Source organism: Neodiprion fabricii, chromosome 7, assembly GCF_021155785.1.
Source record: "Neodiprion fabricii isolate iyNeoFabr1 chromosome 7, iyNeoFabr1.1, whole genome shotgun sequence".
Classification (NCBI taxonomy): Eukaryota; Metazoa; Arthropoda; class Insecta; order Hymenoptera; family Diprionidae; genus Neodiprion; species Neodiprion fabricii.
In genome coordinates, this window is record NC_060245.1 from 17,573,128 (window position 1) to 17,598,028 (window position 24,901).

Genomic DNA, 24,901 nt, shown 5'->3' on the forward strand with positions numbered 1-24,901 from the left:
AATATCCTGAATATTATTCGAATAATGTACTCACTAGATACATTATCATTTTATTTATTGTATGTATTTGGAGACGATCAAAACGTATATGTACAACGTAATTTATTTTCTTGTATCTATACAGTTATACCACTTAAATGTTGCGCCTCGAGAATAATACTGTAATGTTTACATTGATAAAAATTTCAATTACATTTTATTCAAACGATAATTTTTTACCACTGATAATTCTTGATCAATATATTCTAAACAGAATTACAATGATTTTAAATCAGTCAATTACTGGCACTTATTCATTCAATGTTTCTAAAATATAAATCATGTTACAAATTGAGAAAAAGCTCTAGAGTGAAATATTTCTTTCTTTCAAATAAATCAATGGTCACCAACATATTTACATTACCGTATGAAACTCACATAAAAATTTGAAGTCAGATATTTATATATGCCTATAGATTTTCATGTATCCTGCAATAACTTGAAAAGTGAAGATTTGTCATCTTACAGTATAGTTTTAATGGTGTGGTATAGATGTATCGATAACTCTATTACACATTTGTGTTGAATAAGTCTATATTTAAAAATGGAACGAGTATTAAACGTAATGAACAAAATGAATAAAATACCGATTATTAAAACGAACTTTCTATCTTTGCACGAGTGATACCAATCATTAATGTTATTCAGATATAACAAGTAGACAAGGTTTTTGAAGATTCGGATATTTTGAAACAACATTCAATTAGATAGATTCTTGTTTATTCACATTATTTAATCGGAATAGACTCGCCTAACCCATATAAAATCCGGATCGTTACGTGTCTAACGTAATTTAGAGGATATATTTTCATAATGGGTAGGCGAAAATTTACTCATATAGCTTCTCATTCGTAAATTGATAACAGTTCGATGATATAAAAATATAATGTGCACATATGTACGTAAACCTATGAAATTTTCTTTCTTTTATCAATTTTCCCAAACTGTATACTACAATTAGCAACGGTTCTTTGAATTCAGTAAATTTTCGTATTTCAATGAGAATCTGCAACACTGGTAGTGTCTTTCACTGGCTGCACTTGGCTCGCACTGGGTGTGATTTTCCTAGAATTCCTGGTGCACAAGTACAGCCAGTGAAACCGACGATTAGCCTGAACAAGTTCTACAGAAGAGGCTACAATTTAAAATTTAAAGTGGATATATCTGTATACTTTAATTACTTTGTTAGTTACAAAAAAAAGAGCGTCAGTAAAAAGTGAAAACGGTAAAGGAAATAAGAAAATTTGGTAAATTTGTTTCTTTCCACAAAACGAGTTTAAAGATCTACAATTTGTATTTACATTTAAAAAAATATAATGCAGCAAGTTTTATACTGAACGAACACTGAATCAACGTAAATAAAAAAAAAAACAACGTCAACATAAGTTAGCCCTAATTAATTCGCAGTCTTTTACGAAACAGTGTAATTATCCAGCTCCTTCGGGCTTTTGTTATATCATACATTCAATTACTAGTAAAAGAAAGAAGATTTGTTAATCAACATCACGTTCCTCCTTTTTCATTTCAAGGTGGCAAAGTGATTTCAAAAGGTTTACTCGAAAGAAATAGCAGACATTTCCTTGTAAAAAATTTGCCCCAATTTTACTTGTTTCTGTTTTCTTCACAAGTTCAACTAGACATTGATATATCGTCATTGTCGTCACCTTCGTCATCGTCACTCTCATCGTTGTCATCCTCATCATCATCGCCCGGTTGATTATTCGCTTCGTCAGCTTCTTGATTTGCCTCTTGGTCAGAAGCTTCCTCCCAAATATCATCTGATTCACTTCCAGATGCCAGTTCCTCTACCTCAGTGTCGTCGTCTGAAGAATCTATTCAAATCAAAATTTGACCGCTCGTGTAACATAATAAATAAATGCGGTATTATTCGCAAAAAAAAAAAAATTACGCGTTAATCGTACAATTTCATAATTCTCAAATGAATGTTAACTTTTCGCTAGAACAGTTCCAAAACCAGTTTGCGTCGAATGATATATCAATTTCGAATACGATGTAAAATATACGCTTCATCCAACATGCCACGGTCAAAACCATGCAACTTTTCGAAGTAATACACCAATCTTTCAATCGAGATTCAGAAGTCAAAGTATCTTTCTTAAAAATTCATTTAAAAAATCAGAAATTAATTATGTTTTATATTCGTTGATTTTTACATCAACTTCCATTTTCATTCATCTCATTGCACAATGACGCCGCATTTTTAAATATTTATCAAAATTGTGAAGAAAATTGAAATCGAAAGAAAAATAAGCTGGAAAATATTTAAAGCTTTATATATAAAGCAATAAAATTTGGTTTCTTCAAATCAATATGTTATTACGAGTGGTAACATAGAGCATCAAACCGCAGTATCAGGGATCATGTTTTTCAATCACACTATGACCTTCATCCGGCATTTCATAATCAACAATACAAACCTGGCTCTTGATAAACGAGGAGACTCTCCTCGTTGATTCTTTCCCGTTTTTCAGCAGCTTGTGTGATTTGTCCAGTGACAAGAGCAACACGCCCTTTAAGTCTGCACAATTGTGGCAACAGGCTCAATTTTGCATCCACAGTACCTAGAATGGGTCCCAATAAATCACCAATGTCCGGATAGGCCAACAAATGCCCCGCAAATTGTTGAACCAACATTTTCAGCCAGGTGATGGCTATTTTGGTCCTAAAACAGCGAGCAGTGAGCATAACGTCGTATTAAGAAAAACGTCAAATAAAATTTGAACGTACGTGTATGCTTTCCCTTGCATCAAGATGGTGAGTTCCTTGAGCAATGGAGCAATCGTCTCGACTGGTAACCTAGATACCGTATTTTTGATCAACGTTTCATCCCGCCTCATTAAGACGTCGCGAAGTATAGTTTTGTCTTTGCTATGTAAACCTTGCATGAGTAGTTGCGCCATATTAGTAGCTTTTGTAGGTGCTTCGCCCGGTGTATTCGCTGCTGTTTTTAAACTGAGATTTTCTAATCTAACTTCCATTGGTAATTGTGAACCTGCAGCATTCGATCGACTCCTTTTCATTATTGGAGTGGCTGTTCCTAAAAAAGGAAAAAAAAATTAAGAGTAAAGGAGCCGTAATGCAGACATTCCAATCATTTACAATCTTCAAGAAATGAATATAGCGATTTATTCATATTTATCATAGTAGGGTATTACAATAAGGGCAAAATATTGCAGTTAAATATATCTATAGTGTTATTTCTTTACACCTAAATTAAAATATTACCTGTGGCTAAATATTGGACCTCTCCATCGACTTCCGTAGGTTTAAGTTTAGAAACTGCGAGCTCATTTCTTTCCTTCGATATCTTTGCACCAAGCCTCATAAGACATTGTACTTTCTCTGAGAAATCAGGCGTAACTTTTTCGAAGGATACATTAAGGTATGAACCATACGCCAAAAGCATCCGCGAGTCTACCGTCAGTTTAGCAGTTAAAATTTGAATCTGTTGAACACTTTCTCTCTGACCACGACTCGAATTGACCACAACGTCAAGTGTCGGTTTAAGAGGCTTGGAACTTCGCCCATTTGGTTGATGCTTAAATAAATGGGCTTTACCAGACCTTGTCACTGCCAATACCTCGACTTGTGAGTCTGCGACAACGTGCGTTGTTACCGAAGTGGCCTCATCCTGCATCACTAATATAGCCACAGAGTTCTTGTCCCTATTTTCCTGCATTTGAATAATAAAATATAAGGGTGAAGTAGCCGATAACCTGGTTCTACTGGACAAGTAAAATCAATCTTGCGCAATATCCATACTAAGTAAAAACCTAAATTCCAATATCTGTGACAAATTTTGTATAGCAATCGAAAACTCTTAGAAATCAATGAGAAATTTACCTTATTCAATGACCAAATGTTCAATTGCCTATCGCCGCTGGCTCCACTGATAAGGTAGATACTTTTGCCATTCATTTTTATGGGGTTTAGGGAAGTTACATAACTGGCATGTCCCGTAAAGCTCGTAATGACACGCTGGTTAGACAAATCCCACCACTTGATAGTTTTTCCAGCTGAGATGATGGAATTTTCGCCATGAACAACAGCAATAGCCGTCACTTTTTCCTTGCCAGACTTAAACCTGGCCTTGACGCAATCGTCCTGGATATTCCAGTGAACAATCATCTTGTCTTCCGCAGCTGTGAACAAGCCGCTACAATCTGACCAGTCGATTGCTGTTATTACTCCCGTGTGGCCCGACTCCAATTGTTTACTAACTGAGGCAGCCGCTACATCATAGAGAATGACATTCCCATTAACCGAACCCATCGCAACCATTCCAATGCTCTCCGGCTCCTCGGATACTGATTTTCTCTTTCGCTTCTTCCATGGTGAAACCTAACAGATATGTTCCTATACTGCAGAGCACAGATTTCGTCTTTCTCAGATTGGAAGTAAATGAAAAATGGTAAAATGGGGTAAAGTCAAACTTTGTAACTTCGATATAACGATGCATTTTTAAGAAAAATCATTACTTCGCAGAATTAAGATTGTTTTAATTTGATTTAATTTAATTCAGTACATTGTAATAAAACAAAATATGCCACATATTTTATGAATGAATTCATTTCAAAGTTATTTTAAATTTTAAAGATTTCGTTAAAAGATAAATTTAACTTCAATATTTAGTAATCTATAAATATGTCGAGTTCTTTCACGTAATATTGATTCTGAACAAATGAACAGTAAATTATATTGACTTTTGATTAGTACAGCCAATGACTTCTCTTAATTCTGAAATCACAACACTAAAAATTTAATGTAAATTCAGATATGTTCCAGATATTCAAAGTTTCGAGGTTTCATAGAGTCTCTGTAATTTGACCAAAGCTTCTTGAGAAACGCGAACTCTAAAATTCAAAAACGAAGGTTCTTTTCAACTGCCAGATTTGTAACAAAATAATGAGCGATTATTTTTGCTCTTTAGCATAATGTCAGACATGTTACACAAGATTCGTTAGTCAGCTATTGAACAATCTTTAAATGCTTACAACAAGACTGTTACAGTTGATGAAAGGCTACATCGAATCGACGCTGCAGATCGCAATGAATAAGCGATAGTTAAAGCATCTACAGTCCAAGTGAGCGAAGATTAGTCGCAGAATAATCATAATTCGTTTCATAAATTCATAAAAAAAAATTTCGAGGGTTACAAGAATGCTCGGTTGTATGAAGCTGAAGCTAGCAGCAGGAGTCAGAAATCAAACGTATTCAACTTGTTGGAAAGAGAAAAATGCAGTTGTTTTATCCTCATAATTATATAAAAATATCAGGGGTTCGAGGTATTTTACTAAATTTTGATTTTCTGACTTCACTACCTTATTGGAATGAATATTAGAACATTTGACTGCGAATTCGGGCTGCTAGATTCAGCCTCGTCTCGATTGTTTGACATAACCTATGCCGGTTATTGGAGTGAATATGTGTATTATTTCTGGGGGTGAACGATCCGGTTGAATTGATACCACATAAAAAGATGGGCATAATTGGGATGGGTGTCACAGGATTGATAATAAATTGGTTGAGTAATTAATTAATAAAGTAGACAAAGTTATATAACGCGCACATGGCTTACCGAGTTGGAGTTTGATTGACGGGTAACGGAGATCCATGCTAGGACACTGCAGGGCGATGACAGATGTAAATTTGGTATGTATTCCTGTTTCAACCTACTTGTGGCTGTCTCCCAGATCTTCAATTTACCGTCGCTACCACAATTGGCTAGATATTTTCCATCGTGAGAAAAAGCGGAGCAACTTGTACCCGCCATCTTTCAATATTCTGCTGTGTTTATCACATGTAGTATTTCAAGGGAATACGAACGAACGTTTGTTTAACTGTACTAATAGGAATTTATGAGCGGTTCGCAGTGCTTTATCCCACCCACCACATATCACACACGGTGTACTTTCTACAATCACTTCCCAAAATGAGAGTGTAGCACCTAACACAAGTGTTCGATTAGCAGATTTTCGAACAGAATAGCATCCTCATAACCTTCAAATCTCCGATCATGCCGCGTTATTGCCGTACAGGAAGTATTTAGAACACGTTGAATCCATAGACTTATACACAGACCACTTATGGATTGAATCCTTGGATCGTATACTACTAGAGGTAGCTTCGAGTGTACAGAAAGTGTAGCGGAGAAGTGAGAGAAAGAGAGAGAAATACGTGTTGGTTATAATCTGTCTCTCTTGCACTACACCTGATTGGCTAATACGTTACCTCTCAGCCAATCAAAATGCAAATTGAGAGCGATGAATACCTCGGATATGTATATCTCTCTTTCAACACTTCGGCTACATTTTGCGCGAGATCAATGGGGTGGGAAATTCATGAAGTTTCTATGCACGTGGTAACCTTTGGATCTTCTAAATGATGTTACAATATTTTGAGGAAGAATTTCGTTACTTAAAGACGATTAACTAAGCCAGTCACGCATGCGAGCATTGAGATCCTACCTCCGTGCGCATAACCTCGATGTAAGACATTAATGCCCATGAAAGTAAAGGACATTAGTAGCTTCAGTCAACGCGCCACATAACTTGGAAGTTCTCTTTTGCGCCGACAAAGAAGCTACCAGTTCGCTAACACAGCTTCTTATGGCCTCAGGCTCACTTATCTGCTGAGCACCGATCACGAAAATCTGGCCAAGGGTAAACAGCTTTAAATTTTACCGTCAACATCCTTCGGAATTTTTTGAAGTTTTTTGAAACGCGACCGGCGTTCGAACAAGAACTGGACAAACGTGAAATAATTCAAATTGATTTCCGTAGGGTGCGGCAGGCGCAAGACGATACTGTGTTGGTTTTTTGCTGGTTGGTACGACAGCACGATTATACGTAGACACGGCATTTGCATAGACGAATATTTAATCAATCATGTTAAAGTGGCCCAGACTCCGATGCGCGTATTAATTCGAGTGCAAAAGACCCGAGTCGACCCATTCAAACGGCGCGCATGAATGATCCGCGTTAATATTTCTTTTTTAACTGCCTAGTGCATGCATATGAATGAAACGAGGAATCACGGACCGTGAACCATTCTTTCTGTCAGCTGTCAAATGATCATGTAATTATTACTGTTTCACTGTACTTGAGCAAAGGACGTGATTCACCAACGTAATTTTAGGTAAAATAGTCTTACTCTGTAGAAGGATTGTCACCTAAGGATTAGTTGATTGACATCAAGGCTGAATAATTTTAACCCTATCATGAGTTTCCGAATTATCCTCAACTGAACACTTGCTGCGTTCGTCGCACCATTCAACCTAAAATAAATACGTAGGTACAACATTCAATCAATTGTCACAACCCACAAGAACAACAATTAATAACAAATCGCATTACCTTCGATTCCGTTTCGTTTACCATTGAAACAAAATACAACTTATTAACATGTCATTTAGAACTTCGACATTGTTTAAAAAATTATCATCAACAATACGTTTTTTTACTTCTTTTATTCTTGTCTAATTTTCATAGCAGCGATGTCTAGCGGAGGTGGAGGAAGCTTCATAAGTAAGCCCGCGAGGGGCTGGTTACATTCAGATAACCAAGTCACCAAGGAAGGCATAACATATGCAGTCAGGGTATGAATTCCACATAAATGATATTATCTGACAATTCCCTTTCATTCCCATATAATTTCCTTTCATGCAATATCATATTTTGTTCCAATTTTACAGTACATCGGATGTCTTGAAGTCTACACTTCGATGAAGAGCCTGGATTTTGAGACTAGATCCTGCGTTGCTAAGTTAGTTTTGTCACTCTTTGCTTGTTTCCTGTACCACATGCCTGTAACATGAATAATTCGAAAAGTTGAACACAGTTTCTATAACACAGAAATTGGATAACTGTAGTTCAGGCTATTCGACATTCTTTAGGATGATTAATAACATGTAGCTTTGCTGGATCAATTTGTACACCTACCGAATTCTTTCTTAGTGATTAGTCATTTCTTGTTAAGTATCACAGGAGATTACTTCACAAAGCAAATTATCTCCTTTTTCTTTACCGTTTTCACATTATTATATGTTTAAGAGATGATTTACATATGTTTTTCACAACTTCACGTTCGCAAAGGAAATAATACTTCTTTTAATTAAAAAGAAATCCTGCTGAATTACAAGAATGCTCCCGAAAGTAGGAAATTTCAAAAACTTACAAATGTCGGAGAAATATTTTGGGACATAACATTAAAAAAATTAGAATTGACTCTATAAAATAGGCAGTAAAAAAATTTTATTTAATGCCTAAGGAACCTCGATAAGCCTGTAATTTTATAAACTCACAGTGTTTCAGTCAATCTAGTCACTGAAAATGCCCAATTTCCTGACTGTAAAGTATTTTAACACTTTTTCCTCAAAACGAGACGCGATTGAAAGACCCAACAAAAACTAATGATTGTCTTATAATTATAATACAATGTTAGTGAGGCATGACACCATGTTAATTTACATTTTATATTACAGTTGAGTCTTTCATAATCTAGCCTGTTAATTGCTCTTGCAGAGAATGTATAAACAGAGTCTGCGAAGCAGCTGGACTCAAATCGGCTGACAAGAAAAGACGAGTAAGTTAGTTATGTTATTTCAGTATAGTCACTTCCTGGAAAATGTAAAAATCGGTCAAAAGTTTTATTTAATCATAGGCAAGTTATAAAAATGTCAAGAAATCGGAAGTACATTTCAAGTCATGATTGACTCAATTAAGAATAGGTCATCAAAGTTCAATTCCAATACAAGCATTTCACGATATCGTTTTTATTAGTCGTTTTGGTATGTTTTGAAAAGTTTTAAGAGAAGTTGATAATAAGCAGGAAAACAAAAGAAGAGTAGTTATAACAGTAAATTTTTTATCGTTTTTCAGGTCGATCGAAAAGTCTTGAAAGCAATTGCCGATAAACCACGGATGGAACATGCAGGAGCAAACATAAACCTCATTATAAGTAGCTGCAGTTTGGCGTTAACTATGCTTGACACTGGTGCGATAGTTGCTAAGCATGATATGCCAAGAATATCTTTTGCTTCTGGCGGTGACACGGTAGCTCTTAAAAACATCTTGAATAATAATTGTACTGGCGGAATTTTTTATTTCGAATTGACGATATATTTAATCTTTATAGGATACATTGGATTTTGTTGCATACATAGCTAAGAACTTAAAAGACTGGCGAGCCTGCTACGTTTTGGAATGTGGCGGGGGACTGGCACAGGATGTAATTGCAACGATTGGTCAAGCGTTTGAATTAAGATTCAAAGAATTTCTCACCAAACCATCGTTAGTAATCGTTAGAAATTATGTCCCAAACCTTAAAATAATAATGTGATTTATTCAGGGCATTCAATTTCTACGGAATTGCATTTAAAGTGGTATTTTTCTAGCAACTCATCCAAATTTTTTTTAAATCATTATGGGAATTCCTATTCGCCAATTTCATTAAGTCTAAAAGAATATTATAAACCATTTCTCCGCCTAATGTGTTGTTATTGTAAATAGCACTGCATTGACAAACCCACGCGACGCTGATAGAGACTACTACAATGATCTACCTGGTAAAGTACCCCCAGATATCGGGCCACCTCCAGTTCCTCCTCTACCAATTAATGCGTCAACATTACCAAATCTAAAACATCATTCTAATCACAATCACGGAGTGGCTGGTACCTCCCAATGCTCATCACTCACGGATACGCTGTCAAGTAATCGCAGTAGACAACTGCAGCAGTGGCCAGGTACAAAAAATGAAATTCTTGTTCAACATGCGCTAAAACAAGTCAATCGACATTTTCTTTCATGACATCTATTTTCTTTTCTCTTCTTCCAGAAACTGGAAATTTAATAGACTTGAGCTCTGACACTGCATCAGCAATGTCATCAAGCAGCATCATTGTGGAACACAATTATGTCAACGATACTGTAATAGCGGCAAATCGTGATACACGCAGAGAACAAAGAGACGCCTTTGATATGCGTTAGTTTTCAGATTTCGTGTTTAAAATGCTTTATTTCATGTGATGGACCAGCAACGACTAATACTGTCTCTCCTTTCATAGAACCGTTCAATACCGCCATTCCTGAAGTTAGCAAATTGAGCCCGCAGTCGCAAAAGCAACAATTAAAAAGGGAGATTTGGTTTCATGGTAGCATAAGTCGAGCGGAAGCTGAATCTATGCTTACCAAGGCAAGTACTCAACCAGTATTTACCTTCAACTCATTCCTATCGTAGTTGTAGCATTATAATTGCAATAACTAGGTGAATGGTGAATAACATGTGTTGCCGGCAATGTGACATGAGTGATATACATTAGATTTTACAGGAGAGCAGACGCGATATGTACGGTTTCAGGTTTTAAACTTAAATACTATTCAATTATAGAGCAGTGAAAAATTCTGACCATAAAATCAAATGAATTCTGCATGAGGTGTCTAATTTTACTCATATTCCGCAGCTTTCACGAATGATTATATTCAAAAAACAAACATCAAACACAGTATTGTCAGAAACGAAACAATTCCTTCAATTTTAAATTTCAGAATACAACTACCTTAAAGTCGTTGCAGACCTTCCATTAATTTTTGGCTCAACAAAAATAATCGAGCTGCTTTTTGTCTTTACAATAGAAAAAAAAATATCGCTTGCTTTTTCAAACTAACTACAAAAGTTTTGTGCTGTACCAAGTTATCCGAACAAAAATTAGTATTTTTAGTGATCGGAATTACTTATATTGGTTCCAATTACACACAGCAAAAGTTCTGCGATTTTCAAAGTTACTGTTGCATCGCTTGACGAAATTTTTTTTTTTTTTTTTTTTTTTTAGGATGGAGATTTTTTAGTCAGAGAATCGCAAGGCTCCCCAGGGCAGTATGTTCTCACAGGAATGAACGGCGGTACACCTAGACATTTGTTACTTATAGACCCCGAAGGCGTGGTGAGTACCCGCATGCTATCAATGAATGCATTTCCTTTCTTTTAACATTCTAGAGATCAATTTCTGACAAATTAATTTTAGGTTCGCACTAAGGACCGAGTTTTCGATAGCGTAAGTCATTTGATAAATGACCACTGTGACAATGCGCTTCCAATTATATCTGCAGACAGCACATTGGTACTTCGTTATCCCGTTCATCGACGTGCAGAACAACCGAGCGAGGGGCGAAAATGATGATTCCCAGAACAAGAGTTTAAGTATTGCCCCCGTAAAGCATATAGAAAGAATAATTGAGCTGCTGTTGTCAATCTAAACTGTAATGCGATACCTATTGTTATTACCTATTATTTATCTTCCTCGTGTACGTGGAATAGATGCCTCAGCTTACCTTCAATAGTCTGGTATAAGTGAAACTAAAAAATTCTGTGACACTAAAATAATTTCAATATGCCATGTAAAACGAATTAATCTATTACATTCGACATATTATTTTTGATATTTTTAGACTGGAAGTATGTAGACATGTTCTGCAAGAGAGTTCAAAGTATGGTAAATTATACACAAATTGATGATAAAATTCGTGCATACATATTTAGATAGACTAGTAGCGATGCAAAAGTTGCGAAATTACTGCATTTATTCTAGTTCATAAACCAGTGTGTGAAATGAAATGAAATCAATGAATTGTATTCTTCCAGTTATCTCTAAGTCGATTTATGCTTCTCTTTACTTACATTATTATAACTCTTGTTTTTATTCTTTAAATTCCAGTCTCTATCTTACTCTTCAGCATTTTTTCTAAGAATTTACATGCAGTAGACGACGTCACTGGTAAAATAGGAAATAATCAACAGCTCACCTTCCACACATCCGTCCTAAAAACAGAAAACATGCTGGTTCTTAAGACATTAGTTTTTAATACCTATTTTTGTACGAAATTAATTTCGGTATGTGCTTGAAAGAATTACAATAATTTTTACAGGCCATTATTATAATACGACTTTTTGAGGAAAGATTATTTCATGTTTCTTTTCTTTCCTATATAAAAAAGTAGTTCGAATTGTTTCTAATCGCTACCACTTTAGTTCGATTTAATATATTGTATATAATGATATAGTAATACTTTATACATACGTAGAATAATATTATTTTTCTTTCTTTTTTTCCCTTCGAGAGACGTTTGTTCAGAACTTATACGGTCTATACAATTATACATAAAATAAACTGAATATCCGACTATAGTGATAGAATATAAAATGTGAAAATAGTCAGCAAGATTTGAATCTAAGTCTGAAACTTTCGTACAAAATGTTACATCTAAACCGGTCAACTTTGCTTGAAAAGATAGTCAACATTTCTTTTCTTACAAAGTTTTATCAACTGTTGCTTCTAATAAAGTACGAAAAAGCAAAAAATCATGAAATATTCCAATATGCAAACGCGCATCAAATCGAAACTACGGCAGACGACAATTAGCTTATTTGTTTAAATTGTACTATGTCAATGATCAATAAATATTTGAATAAATCGGGATTCATACCCTTTTTGGAATCTGAAGTTCCGTGACTTTTCCAAGTATTCCAGCTTGAAAATTGCGTTTTCTGCTGGACACCTTTGACTACAGATTGCGAAGTACTTTATTATATGAAAAGGAATTTGAAATCGGTGATCTCAAGGTCGCGCCCTCCCCTTGTTAGTTTGGTGGTATACAATTTGAATAATAAACCTGCATGTAAATAAGAATAATAAAATAGACTATATTATTATAAAATCTTCTTTTGTTTTGTATCTTATTTTCGTTTACCATAAATATAAACATATTTCACTTCAGTGGATCAAATTTATGACAAAATTATGAGCGTGTCATTATTCTGTAGTGCTGTGTAAGTTCTATAAAAATTTACAGCCATTTTAAAAAGTTCGTCAAATATTTATTAAGTATCCAGGTAACAAAGTTTATCTGTGCAAAATGTCTATCCCACTTGCCGCAATAATTGTTGCCTGTACACTGATTATTTAGCATCATAAGTTTTGCGCAGCAGATTTACAGCAAATCACTTTTGTATTATTTTATTGTATAGCAAAGCTAGCTTGCATTTAGCAGTTGTGTTGACAAATTTTGCTTAGAATAGGTTGATCTGATTTTGATAGCAATTGAGGACACACCTTTTTCTAATATTGCTAGCAACACTTTTCAACCATTGTAGTTTTATTTTTTTGATGCGAAATTTACACACACGTTGTTATCTGGGTAGTTTAATAAACGTCCGTAACATAATATCTTACTTAGAAAAAATTTGGGAACACTGAGCGAATATTGTTATTTTAGATATTGTGATAACAATGAAATGTGTATAAAAAAAAATGACACCCGTTCGTTCCTTTTGATATTTAGAGATATCCAGCTGGTATTGTACATCAACTGTTTCACAGAGTGTGCAAGTTTCATTTAATTTTCTAGAAGTTTATAATAATAAAGTAAACCCACCAGTAAATTTGCAGAACGAATTCAAACAGTATAAAAATTATATATGTTATAGAAATAATTTATATCTTATACAAAATTATAATTTTTACAGTCAAATTTGCCATAGTAAAAAGATATCAGTAAGCGCAGGTGATTTGCTAATTAATCTTTCAATTACCGTAATTGAGATAAAGTTCAAATTTCTCATCTATAGCTGACAGAGCGATATGCATGACCTCGAATATAATCTGATCATCTAATTTAGTAAAATAATGTGAATTTAATATAAAATCGAACCAACTAATTGGCAAGATGTTATCTTAGGTAATCGAATTAATTATAATAAATAAAAATCAAATCCGTTGAATTGACAATTTAGACAAGCTAATTTCAAATATCATAATCATTATTCGAGTCGAATCCATTTTATATCGATTTACATCTGCGACGCGGGAATCGAATACAAAATATTTTGCATTATACATAGCTTAATAGTTCGAAGCAAATTGTAATGTGAAGGAAAAAAAAAAAAACTACACAAGTCAAGATTACTTTTACTTATGCTTATTAGAGATATATCACTAAAATAAGATAGATGTTATTTAAATTCTATGTATACATATAATATAAAGTTAAAAATGTGACTAGTTCGTAAGAAGTAAACGAAAAGAGTATTGAAAAAAAAACCTAATTCAGTAACCGCAGGTACTTTCATTACTGCACCACAGATCACTTTAGAAGTGTCTATAACAATTACAACAGACTAAAACAAAAAAGTCGAGTTAAAAAATAGAAATAAAAACTTTCATTTGAATCATTCGTTCTTACACTCTTTTCTGTTCACTAATATTATAATATTCAAAAGGCATCAATTGTACAGCTCATTAGTTGGTACGTCAGAATGATTAGCTTCCTATTCTGTTGCGAGATCTTAAAAAATTTTTTACATGGATGCCAAACCATTGATCAAGTGCCTAACGCTTAGAAAATCAATACACAATCCACTTATTCAAGTAGTGGAAGTGGTGTACTATGTTCACTCAGAGAAAAATTCAAATTGAGCTCCAAAAACCGTGATATTACAAGGGAAATTCATATTATCTAGCGCCTAGCTGTAGCATTTTCAGAGTTTATCATGTATAGAAAAGGAATTCAAATATTGAATGTTGGATATTTTGTAGCAAAAATAACTTCACTCTTTGACGCACCATATTTGTGTGGTTGATTAAATTCTCAGATTCGTGTCTAACAATAGTAATTCAGTTTGAAAATCTTGTCAAAAATAGCATGAAAACCGAATTTGGGATTTAAAAATTTCCTACAACATGACGTGACAACGGTGATGATTCTTGTCTCGGAATCAATAGTCACGTAGTAGTTACCCTTGATTAAGTCCGGGTCCGTGCAGCTCTATAAAACTTTCGAGCGAACGTGGCACGCTACCACAGTAGGACAAGTTGTATGTCTTTACTGCTTTAGCCGCCATACATTTTAATGAAAGTTTAGTTTGCTTTCGAAGTATTATCTCAGCAACACCTGTAACACGGAAAACCGGAAATAATTGGTAGTGTATGAGAATCTTAATAGTATTTCTTCTTCAAATGGATATTAAAGATGTGTAAGTAATTATAAAATATTATAAAAATTACAGCGAACATTCATAAAAACTGAAATGAAAATTAAGGTAGATGCCGATAATGGCTTGGGATACTTTTTCTTCACGTAACATTATTCAATATTATTTTTTCAAGAAACTTGTCACCGGATACTCTTTTTGAATTACTTATACTATCGAAAGCTATTTAGTTAATGCTTTTTCACCGCATCAAGTTGTAAGAACAAGATGCTATAACGAATAAATAAAAGCTAGTACAATAAGATGAATCGTAACAAAAATATTGATGCTATTGTGATAACTTTGTAGTTGTAGTGAAAAAAAAAACAGTGTCATCTTTTTCAAGTGTGATTGAGCCTCTTTGTCACCGTTTTCATAGCGTGAATGCATGGCTATTATCGAGCGAGAGAATAACTCACCAGTTGTTGCAGCATCATATGGAGTTTTTCCTTCAATGTTAACTGTATCCATGTGTGCTCCAGCTTCAGTGAGATCAATTATTATCGAATGAAGCGTTAAGAAGTCACTGCAAGAACCAATCCAATCATATTTTACAAACATTGTTATAAAAGCAGATTGGCTATCTAATGAAAGTAAAGTTTTGCATAAAAAAAAGATGAGAGAATCGTATATCCCCAGTTAGTCTTACCTGATAGGTTTTTGATAACTAACTATCACATGTAGAGGTGTATTCCTGTTTATATCCATCGCGTTAACATCAGCCCCGCATTGGATAAGAAATTTGGCAGTAGCAGCGCAAGGAAATCTTTGAAAGAAATTACGATACCGTAAGCAATTGGTACTTATTTAAGAAATGATATTTTGAAAAACAATTCATTACAAGGAATCTACATACTTGCAAACATCGTTAGTATGAAATTCGTCCACGGGTGTATCTGCGTTCACAGCAAGATGAAGCAGAGTTTGTCCATCTCTCAGAGATACGCCAAGTGCGCATAAATTATGTACCAGCCGATGAGCTTGGCTAACTTTTTCCTCTTCACTTCCCTTCTCATTCAGCTTTATTAATTTCATTAGAATAGTCAAAATGTAAAGCGTTGTTGTAATATTGGATTCCATTTCCTCCTAGAAGTAGCAATATTGAAAAATGTTCAAAGCTTGCTCAAATTTTTCTCTTCAAAACGTTCCAGGGTGAATAATTTTCCTCCAATTCTCTAAAGATTTTTTTTGAAAACTGCATAAAATTTGCTGCCAAATTTTTTACGAACATTTTTTTTTCTTTCAGTTTTACGAACAGTTTTTCAGAATGCAATTTTTTTTCTTTATGTTGCGTAGAGAAATATGATGGGAAAAAATTCACTAGGGCTGTAAGTTCGCTTGACGGATTACGTTATGACTTACAATAATTTGCTCAAAATCATCCTTGGAGTCTAGATTTCCTATTTGGTCTTTATTTCTTTTTAGCTCTATCACACTAGCTTCTAAGACATTGATAACTTGTGTGAATTGCAGGTCAATTCCGACATGGATCATTTGTGAAAATACCTAAAAAATGAACATTTATAATATTAATTACTTTGAGCTCAAGAAACTGTTGAATTCTGTTATACGTCATACTGTCTTCTCTTTTGTTTTTCTGTTTGATATCACACCATGTAACCATCACGCAGGATATATAAAATACCTGAGCAAAACGAAGCAAGTCTCTAACAACCGAAATACTATTTAGTTGCCGCAGCTTCAACGCATGGAGCCAAAGATCGATACACCTGTCAAACCTTGCGTTATCAGCAAAAACGGCCCCTCTGAATATTATTGGGTGTGGTACCTCCGGATTATGAGTTCCTAAACAAAGTATGGGAAAATTATTTTGTATCATTTCCTAATGAGTAATTTATCGAGAAAACCCAAATCGCATCAATAATTGAGAGAATATCTTAAAAGAAAAACAAAAAACTATGTAAAAATATTGAATATCTAATAAGATATTATTCAAAGTAATTATCAAGTTAAAGCTTCAAGTTACTTGAAACTTACTATGTAAAAACTGTTTCCTTTCAACCCTTCATTTCTTTTGGAATTATTTTCTTCTTTACATTAAACCCAATGCTTACCTAATATTCTTTCCCTAATTGCAAGCGACTCCATGTGGATAGCATTGTGATTATTTTCTATATTTAATAACTGTTCCAGAGTAACAGACTCGCTCCAATTTTCATACGCCGATATCGGTGCACATACTGGTTTGTGCATTATATTCTCAGGATCACTGTATCTAAAGCATCAAATTCAAATGTAGTTTTCAATAACCGAATATGAAAAATATTTATACTGCTTCTGGATATTATGATTCTCTTCTTCTGTCTTCAACAAGCAAAAAAAAAAACATCATTGAAGATAGTTGGTAATCAAAAACTGTTACGTTTTATTAAACAATTATTGCACATGCAAGCAAGAAATAAATAAATTATAGTTAATAAGTTATATTCAATGTAGGTACCTTAATTTCATCGCTTTGTACAGGTATTTGAACGCTTTGCTAACACAATAATTGTCTTTATCATTAGCGTAAGAAGCACCAAGCAATTCATAAGCTTCAATCTTCTCAGCTTTGCTAACTTCATTTCTCTCAACTATAAATTCCACTACTTCAGTTCTTGTTCTTTCGGCAGCTGCTATCAATGGTGTCATACCGCTGACGTTTTTTGTCATCTTGGCATCATACCTTAGCAATTCTGATACTATACGAAAATGCCCGCATTCAGCGGCAAAATGTAATGCCGTTGCTCCACACAGTGCTTTGTCATTGGGATTGGCACCGATATCAAGCAGATAACTCACCTAAATTATGTAAAAGGATATCAATTGAGTAAGTAATAGCTAATTTGTATTGGTTAATTATCTTTTTTAAAGATTAAAAGTTTGATAGTAAAATTCTCATGGTACTAACAACTTCGAGGTGTCCCTTGTAAGCAGCGATCATTAAACACGTGTTGTTGTACTTATTGGCAATGTGTATATCGGCATGATGCTCAGTCAGATACTGAACGATGTCGAGCCTTCCATCGAAACATGCGGCTCTCAAGGGTGTAGAAATTGTTCTCGTCGGATGATTAACATTCGCTCCAGCCTTGACAAGAGTTTTTACTACATTCAGATGCCCAGCCCCTAACGTACAATACAGTTACACAGTTATAATGGGCAATATTTATTAATCGAAGATTGGAGCTTCTCACACGAGAATGAACATTGGAAATATGTATTAATGAATACTACGGGTGAAAAAAGTGGGATAACAATAAATGATAATTGATTCGCACCTGCAGCGCACCAAAGAGCACTCGCCCCTTGTATAACACATCCGTCAAATTTAACAGTACCCTCCTGCTCCAAGTCTGGCTTAAATTTATCGACCAGCATTTTAACGACTCTACTGTGACCATATCGTGCCGCAACTATCAATGGAGTGCAGTGCTGGCCATCGTCTTCTATCACTGTCTGCAATAATGAATTATTCAATCTTTTAAACTCGCTGGTTGAGGGGACTCGGATTTAAGAAATATAAATAATTGCATAGGGCTTGTTTGCTTGGCTATTGCAACATTAAATAACAAATCTGATCAAAGTTCAACTAATTAGAGATTGCACGCTATGGAAATTAGTCGATTCTTGATATTTCTCTGTTAAACAATAATATGAGATGAAAGCTCCAAGTATTTAATTTTTCAATTAATTGTTATTCATTTGATTGCACAGTATCTTATTTCAACCGAATCAATATAGAGCATTTTTTTTTTTTTTTGGGTAATATAAAAAATCCATTGGTTCTAAGAGAACAATTCAAATTCATATGATTGACAAACCCCATTTATCTTCTTCATTTACCAAAGTTTATAAATAATCGTATAATAAGTTGTCTGCGAAAGTTTTATTGATTTAAGTTTCTCCAAGACTGGTTCCACTGTAACATTGATGAAAAACATTTCCCTCTTCTCCGAAAACTTAATTCAAATATAGAACCTTTCTTTGAACATATTCTTTTACGAATCTCTGAATGTGTGAAAGGTATTTAACTTGTTTTTCCCAGGGAACATTTATATCTTTTATAAACTTCCACCAACGTTTGTGAAAATATTGGTAGAAACCTTCAGACGTGGTAGTATTTATACATTTCTCATTCGTGTTATTTTAAGCCTACAAATCAAAATTAGATTTCATCAAACAGAAATGAATTTTACTTAGCATATTATGAAATGTGTTAGACTGAGACAAACATATGAATAAAATTGAGTTATTCAATTTATTCGACTCAACTGCATATATTCCGTGATTGAAACCAGGCACTGTTGAATCTTGACAACTTATATGGAGCAATGAACTTGAATGGACTAGATTCAGTATTCTTATCCACAATTAAAAATAACCAGTAGGTCAACCTCGAAATTTTTTTTGTTTTCAATCACGAAGAAGTGAAGGAGAGATATCTAAGCAGAAATTTAAAAGCGCACTAAATTCAAATGGAAAAAAAAAAAAAAAATACAGCCGTAAGCAGATAAACAGTACTCCTGAAAATTTGCCACAAGTAATTTCTGAAGTCATGTGGAGTACACTGCATGGAGGATTTTCAATAAGTAAACGAATGTGTCTGTCCTTGAATACTGAATGTTGTATTTTGCGATACAAGACATCGAGCTGGAGTTTCATTTGTTATCTTTCGACCAGAATCATATTGCAAAACTAAAACTAATCATTTAAAGGGAAGCATGCAGTAGTTTTGGAAACCTCAGTACTATGATGAAAAGCAATGAAATTTGCGTAAAATACATTTTTGATAATATAATCAATTCTTTATTTGGCGATATTGTGATCTTTTTTAGTATCATTTCGCAATGACGAAGCCATAACACCATCTACAAGTTCGCACAAGTTTATGTGCAATAAATAGAAACATTAACACAGCTTGCATATATGACATTTGTTTTCATTCGAGAAACAAAGAAGAGGTAAAATTCTTTAGGGACACCGGCGCCAATTTAGCCTTCTTCTTTGTCTTTTATTTATTTATAAACTGCAAACCTAACGAGATTTGGGTTGCCTAGTTTTAGGCACTGAAATTCACCCCTTGAATCAGGCCTGAGTTAATGCACCTAAGTAGCAGAGGTAAAGATCAGAGAATCATTGTTACGCTGTACGGATTTTTCTGTAAAACAACTTTAAATGATGGTTAATTAGAGAAATGAACATTATGGATTAAGAAATGCACCTTCTTTTTCATGTGTACATTATTCTCACCTGATTAAGAAGCTGGTCCAGGTGGTCCCCCCGCTCGCTGAGAATATCGTATAGAGATATTGCCATGCCATCGCGAGCCGCGTAATAAACACGATTCATAAGCGACTGGCAAATTTCAGAAGATTCCTCCATGGCTTTCGGTGCTGGATTAATTTCCGAAGACGTAGGCGTGTCCGCCGAACTTTGGCAAAGTTTCTTCCTTTGTTTCGCCAGAGGCACGGACGGCAATCAGAAATAAAATCGCATCATCGCTACGACGACGACTGCGCGATTGTTAACCTCAAAACTGACTGAACATCGCACCCGTTCCCCGTATTAATACTCGTGGCGATGATCCGACGTCTATTTTTACAGATATATTTACATGGAATAAGCACGCACACAGAGAATGTATTGATTCGCCGTTGCAAAAATAGTCAACGCTCCGTAAATTGCCTGCGCCTAATCTTTCCTTCCTCCGTACACTTCAACTCTTTTCCTCACCCTAGTGCCGTCTTTCTTCCGCTGAACATGCAGTCACGGCTTATCGAACGTTTTTTGTTATTATTCCGACACTTGTCGTACACGACTGATAATTCACTTGTATTATTATGAGACAATAAAGTTATTTAATATTCACATTAATCCAGTGACTGTGGTGATGACACTTGTGGAAATAGTATCTTCATGGGGTGTATTCCGAAATATACTTCCAGTACTGCCGACCGTGACGTCACGCAGTCCACTGCGTACTGCGTTCCGTTTTTACTTCAAGTTGTCAGTCGCAGTAAAATCGGAACGCTACACCGAGGACGCGGCCATCTCTCAAGTACTGCAACTGCCTCCCGTCCCAGTAAGCTGTCGCGCGATTTCAGGACGCGGTTGCCAGTACTTGCAGTACTGAGAGTATATTTCGGAATACACCCATTATTAGGGTTTGTTTTCACAATTTTTATTTTCCGAACGCTACTTCCTTACAGGCAACTTGTGTTTTGTTCGATATGTGAACCGTCACTTTGCAGTGCGGGTGGAAAAATTAAACTAATATAACTAGGCTTAGTAGCTGGTATTTGGCAATATTTTTTCACGTACGATTGATTGAAAAATTATATTATTGATTGCGTATTATCAATTTGTGTAACAATAGTAATTTGAAAGCTACAAATTTACGATTTACGTTCGAAAAATTGAAAACTAAGGATATGTGGCAACAAAATGGTACCGACAATGAGATTCTGACGTCATAGGGACATTTCCTAATTTCTAGTAGATCATTGTCAGAGCACTTTTTTGCCAAACAGCGATTATGATTGGCTGAAAACTTGCGCGGGAAGTAAGAGACAAGGAGAAGACGGAACCCCAACCGGTTGATCAGCAACAAGAGTGGGCCCGATTTCGACTCTTTCCGGTTGTTTTTAAAAACCTACAACTTAGTATTTGCCGGGTCAGAAGGAAGAATAGGTCATAAAAAAATAAATATATCACGTATTGAGAAGGGACTTTTCACCTGGTTTCGTATTGTCGAAATGAGCGCCTGCTCTAGAGACAGTAGAACAGCAGTAATACAATTTGAAGTCAAGAGAACAATGAACATACCAAAATATGGGTAGACGACAATAAATCAGATACTCAGTTACAACCCGAAAACGGAGCAGTTGACCAACGAAGACGTCTGCTCCAACTCCTCGCTGTATACAAACTGAGCGGCAAGCGCCCCGGCAAGCCGGACCAGAAAAAAAAATGTGAAAGTGGGGCCCTCTAGCGGCCGGAAAGCGACTTGGCCTCAAATTTCTATGTCCATCCGCTGAGGATGTATAAAGTGCGGTGCGTTCCGATATTAGCTCCCAGTGCACCCATCTTATGGGATTCCAATTATGCTGAATCGAGTCAGCATAGCCGAATACTGTAATTTCCCTTTAGCCCTTCAGCTTCCCTTACCGTACCTGTACCCGAAGCAAAGTTCATGAGGATAGCAGTCTCTACTCTCTATCTTCACTCAACGGCTGTGGCGCCAAATCAGTACAATGCAATGATTGGTTGTCGTTCCAACGCGCGCCTTTAGAATCAGCCCGAGGGCTTGGACCTTCGATTTTCGATAATCGCACTTCAGCAATCGATTGTTTGAGCGAGGGAATCTTTGTATGCGATAAATAGACCGACACAATTGTACAACATGAGCGTATTATGACCATGGTATTATGGTAAAAGATACCATATACCGTGGATGCAAAGTATGTCGCTTCTAGGCCACACAGCAAATATGTCCAAGTCATATTTGGATGGGGAAGAAAGGGAAATGGAATGGAGAAAGAAAGTAACGAAGATGCGAGAGCGGTTGAAAAGTCGCCTTGACGAAAATACGATTGATGGTAAACGTGACGATAACTTGTTTCACGGTATGAAATTGGTCTCGTCAACAACGATGTTCGGGAATTTTACGGAAATTTGTTACTGCGAGGAAACCCAAGTAGGTTGACAAATATAAATGCTGCTTATTATAAATGTTAATATGAAAAAATTAATTTACACGCATACTGTTGTCCACTTCAATTAACCGTTTGTTTGCAATAATTTATTAGGAATATTTAGTCATCGATCCACCATCAAATATGCTGAGATTTTCAGTGCAAGCTAAACTTATTCAACCCTCGTACCCACTCAGCAGTACGATGTTGTTTACTAAACTATTGTGGTGTCAAAAAGCTAAGGTACTAATTGGATATGTACCAAACGACGATATGATCTGGCTCATGACTTCGTTCTGCATGCTCTACCAAGTCATTCGTAACGAATTTCGAATAACCGACATATTTTACGAGCCTATGACAAACGAAATCGTTGTAGCAGGACCCAACAAAGTTACGGTATAAAATTTAGCAAAAACTGTAATTTTTTAAAATGGTTATAAATGCAATTTTTCACTTTAAAATTGGAACTCCTAAAGACACAAAATTTTCACATCACATTTGTCTTACTTTCAATTTCACCGTCTTCTAGTCTTGCATTTTATGATCAAACTATTATGATTGAGTTACACGTAACTACCATACATACAAAAAAATTTCTTTCACAGTGTATTATAATTAAAAACCCAAATTCATCTTTTAGCAATCATATAGACTGAAACAAATTATGCGAGATATTATAATTTTACTGGTAAAAAAAATTAATAGCTAGTACTGAATCGCAATTTCTTCCACACAGATCAACAAATATGCTAACTTACTATTCATTGTATGCGAGACCATTTGTAATAAATATGTATAAGCTAAAACCACATTTAGATACGCGATTTTATTTTTCGAATTTAAGGATAACTTTTTATTGATAATGCAGAAATAATTGAAATAACGAACGGATTCTGATGAACTACTTTAGAAAACCTTAATTCTAACAAAATGGACATATTACCTTCCAGAGATTCCCACTAGCGAACAAAGAGTCAACTATGAATCCTTGGAAGACAATGGCTTACATAGACAGCGAGTATGGAGCACTTTGGAAATTGGAATGCATGTCGTTGATTCCAGCGAGTACATGTGCGTTAAGTATCTATAGCAACATTCGTCGACATTGACAAAATAATATATCTGAAACATATCTGAATATATGTATCGCGATATAATTGGAAGCGATAGACAATGTTACTCGACAATACCAGACTCACTTGAGTTCGGGTAAAGGTAGTCGATCCCAGTAACACTGAATGTTGAGACTAACTGCTATAGATATGTATCTATGATACATCTTGTAATGACAATATTTTAAGGAACTTTATGACAAGTAGCAATGACCAGACTGGCTGGCTCATACATGACCACTATTTACGTACTGCCATTGGAACCTTTGAAAGAAAAGGAAGACATCGTTCCAGTAATGTTTCTGGCCCGCAATCCTGCCGCTACAGAAGCTGCCATAACAGCACTGCTCTTCCATGACACAAGCCAGTGGATTATAACGGGAGACGAGCAAGGAAATGGTACCATTCCACTATCCAAATTTCTAAAATATTTCAGGCCTTATGTATTAAGTCTCTTAACCGTTTAGTCATGGGTTGGGACCTTGAATTGCATTGCATAATGAGCTGTCCTGGTGGTCATAAGGGATACGTTCAAAAGATAGTCGTTCATCCCTCAATATGTGGATTCATTACATGTGGCGAAGACAATGTGCTCCAAATATGGAGCTGCAATCTAAGAGGAAAGGTCTCGTAAACTGTACTGTATAAAAGACATACATTTTCTAGTTTCTTTAAGAGGGTGTATATTTGTATACATATATACAGATCATGGAAAAAGTGGGTGAATTTCGGAAATTTATGCCTTTTCAACCAATTATTCAATTTGATTGAGCAGCGTATTATTGAAATTATGTATATCGAGCTTCATCAGCATGTAATTTTTGAATAATCAAGTGGAATTGGTTGCTGTGATATAAATTCCCAAAAGTTACCCACTTTTTGAGCCGCTCTTAACTCATCCTTTCGATATTTTCTGCAACTCTTCAAATCTCTACATCACAATTATTGGAATATCAGCACAGATGGAATCGTTTTCTGACATCGGCGAAATACAAGGCATCGCAA

The 24,901-nt window shown here is 35.2% G+C and overlaps 4 protein-coding genes across 9 annotated transcripts; 2 read left to right on the forward strand and 2 right to left on the reverse strand.

The window, feature by feature from the left end:
• Positions 1 to 461: 461 nt before the first annotated feature.
• On the reverse strand, positions 462 to 6,161 carry LOC124185926 (WD repeat-containing protein 43). The gene is made up of 6 exons (XM_046577149.1): positions 5,639 to 6,161; positions 3,904 to 4,401; positions 3,286 to 3,733; positions 2,788 to 3,097; positions 2,478 to 2,722; positions 462 to 1,871 (listed from the first exon to the last, which is right to left on the reverse strand). Exons 1-6 carry the CDS (start codon positions 5,831 to 5,833, stop codon positions 1,669 to 1,671), a joined length of 1,899 nt encoding a protein of 632 aa, XP_046433105.1. The 5' UTR covers positions 5,834 to 6,161; the 3' UTR covers positions 462 to 1,668.
• A 732-nt stretch (positions 6,162 to 6,893) lies between these two features.
• Positions 6,894 to 12,535, forward strand: LOC124185927 (SHC-transforming protein 1). 4 transcript variants are annotated; one of them, XM_046577151.1, is made up of 12 exons: positions 6,894 to 7,137; positions 7,198 to 7,349; positions 7,551 to 7,657; positions 7,754 to 7,824; positions 8,583 to 8,643; positions 8,940 to 9,113; positions 9,196 to 9,350; positions 9,570 to 9,805; positions 9,898 to 10,044; positions 10,127 to 10,254; positions 10,892 to 11,002; positions 11,084 to 12,535. In XM_046577151.1, exons 3-12 carry the CDS (start codon positions 7,556 to 7,558, stop codon positions 11,234 to 11,236), a joined length of 1,338 nt encoding a protein of 445 aa, XP_046433107.1. In that variant the 5' UTR covers positions 6,894 to 7,137; positions 7,198 to 7,349; positions 7,551 to 7,555; the 3' UTR covers positions 11,237 to 12,535. The 4 variants fall into 4 exon arrangements, with proteins under 4 accessions (XP_046433107.1, XP_046433109.1, XP_046433108.1 ...); XM_046577153.1 differs by having other exon boundaries at positions 7,220 to 7,349; XM_046577152.1 differs by having other exon boundaries at positions 6,894 to 7,353.
• LOC124185925 (protein fem-1 homolog B) lies at positions 11,808 to 20,995 on the reverse strand. 3 transcript variants are annotated; one of them, XR_006871503.1, is made up of 13 exons: positions 20,338 to 20,995; positions 18,366 to 18,543; positions 17,996 to 18,213; positions 17,546 to 17,886; positions 17,160 to 17,320; positions 16,730 to 16,890; positions 16,447 to 16,590; positions 15,941 to 16,170; positions 15,734 to 15,850; positions 15,504 to 15,610; positions 14,852 to 15,005; positions 12,543 to 12,728; positions 11,808 to 11,877 (listed from the first exon to the last, which is right to left on the reverse strand). XR_006871503.1 is itself a non-coding variant. In XM_046577148.1 (12 exons), exons 1-12 carry the CDS (start codon positions 20,467 to 20,469, stop codon positions 11,850 to 11,852), a joined length of 1,971 nt encoding a protein of 656 aa, XP_046433104.1. In that variant the 5' UTR covers positions 20,470 to 20,995; the 3' UTR covers positions 11,808 to 11,849. The 3 variants fall into 3 exon arrangements, 2 of the variants coding, with proteins under 2 accessions (XP_046433104.1, XP_046433103.1); XM_046577148.1 differs by lacking the exon at positions 12,543 to 12,728; XM_046577147.1 differs by having other exon boundaries at positions 11,808 to 12,728.
• Positions 20,996 to 22,302: 1,307 nt separating this feature from the next.
• On the forward strand, positions 22,303 to 24,530 carry LOC124187060. The gene is made up of 5 exons (XM_046579308.1): positions 22,303 to 22,783; positions 22,896 to 23,180; positions 23,735 to 23,855; positions 24,104 to 24,295; positions 24,364 to 24,530. The coding sequence occupies exons 1-5, from the start codon at positions 22,541 to 22,543 to the stop codon at positions 24,528 to 24,530; spliced, it is 1,008 nt and encodes a 335-aa protein (XP_046435264.1). The 5' UTR covers positions 22,303 to 22,540.
• The last annotated feature ends 371 nt before the right edge of the window (positions 24,531 to 24,901 follow it).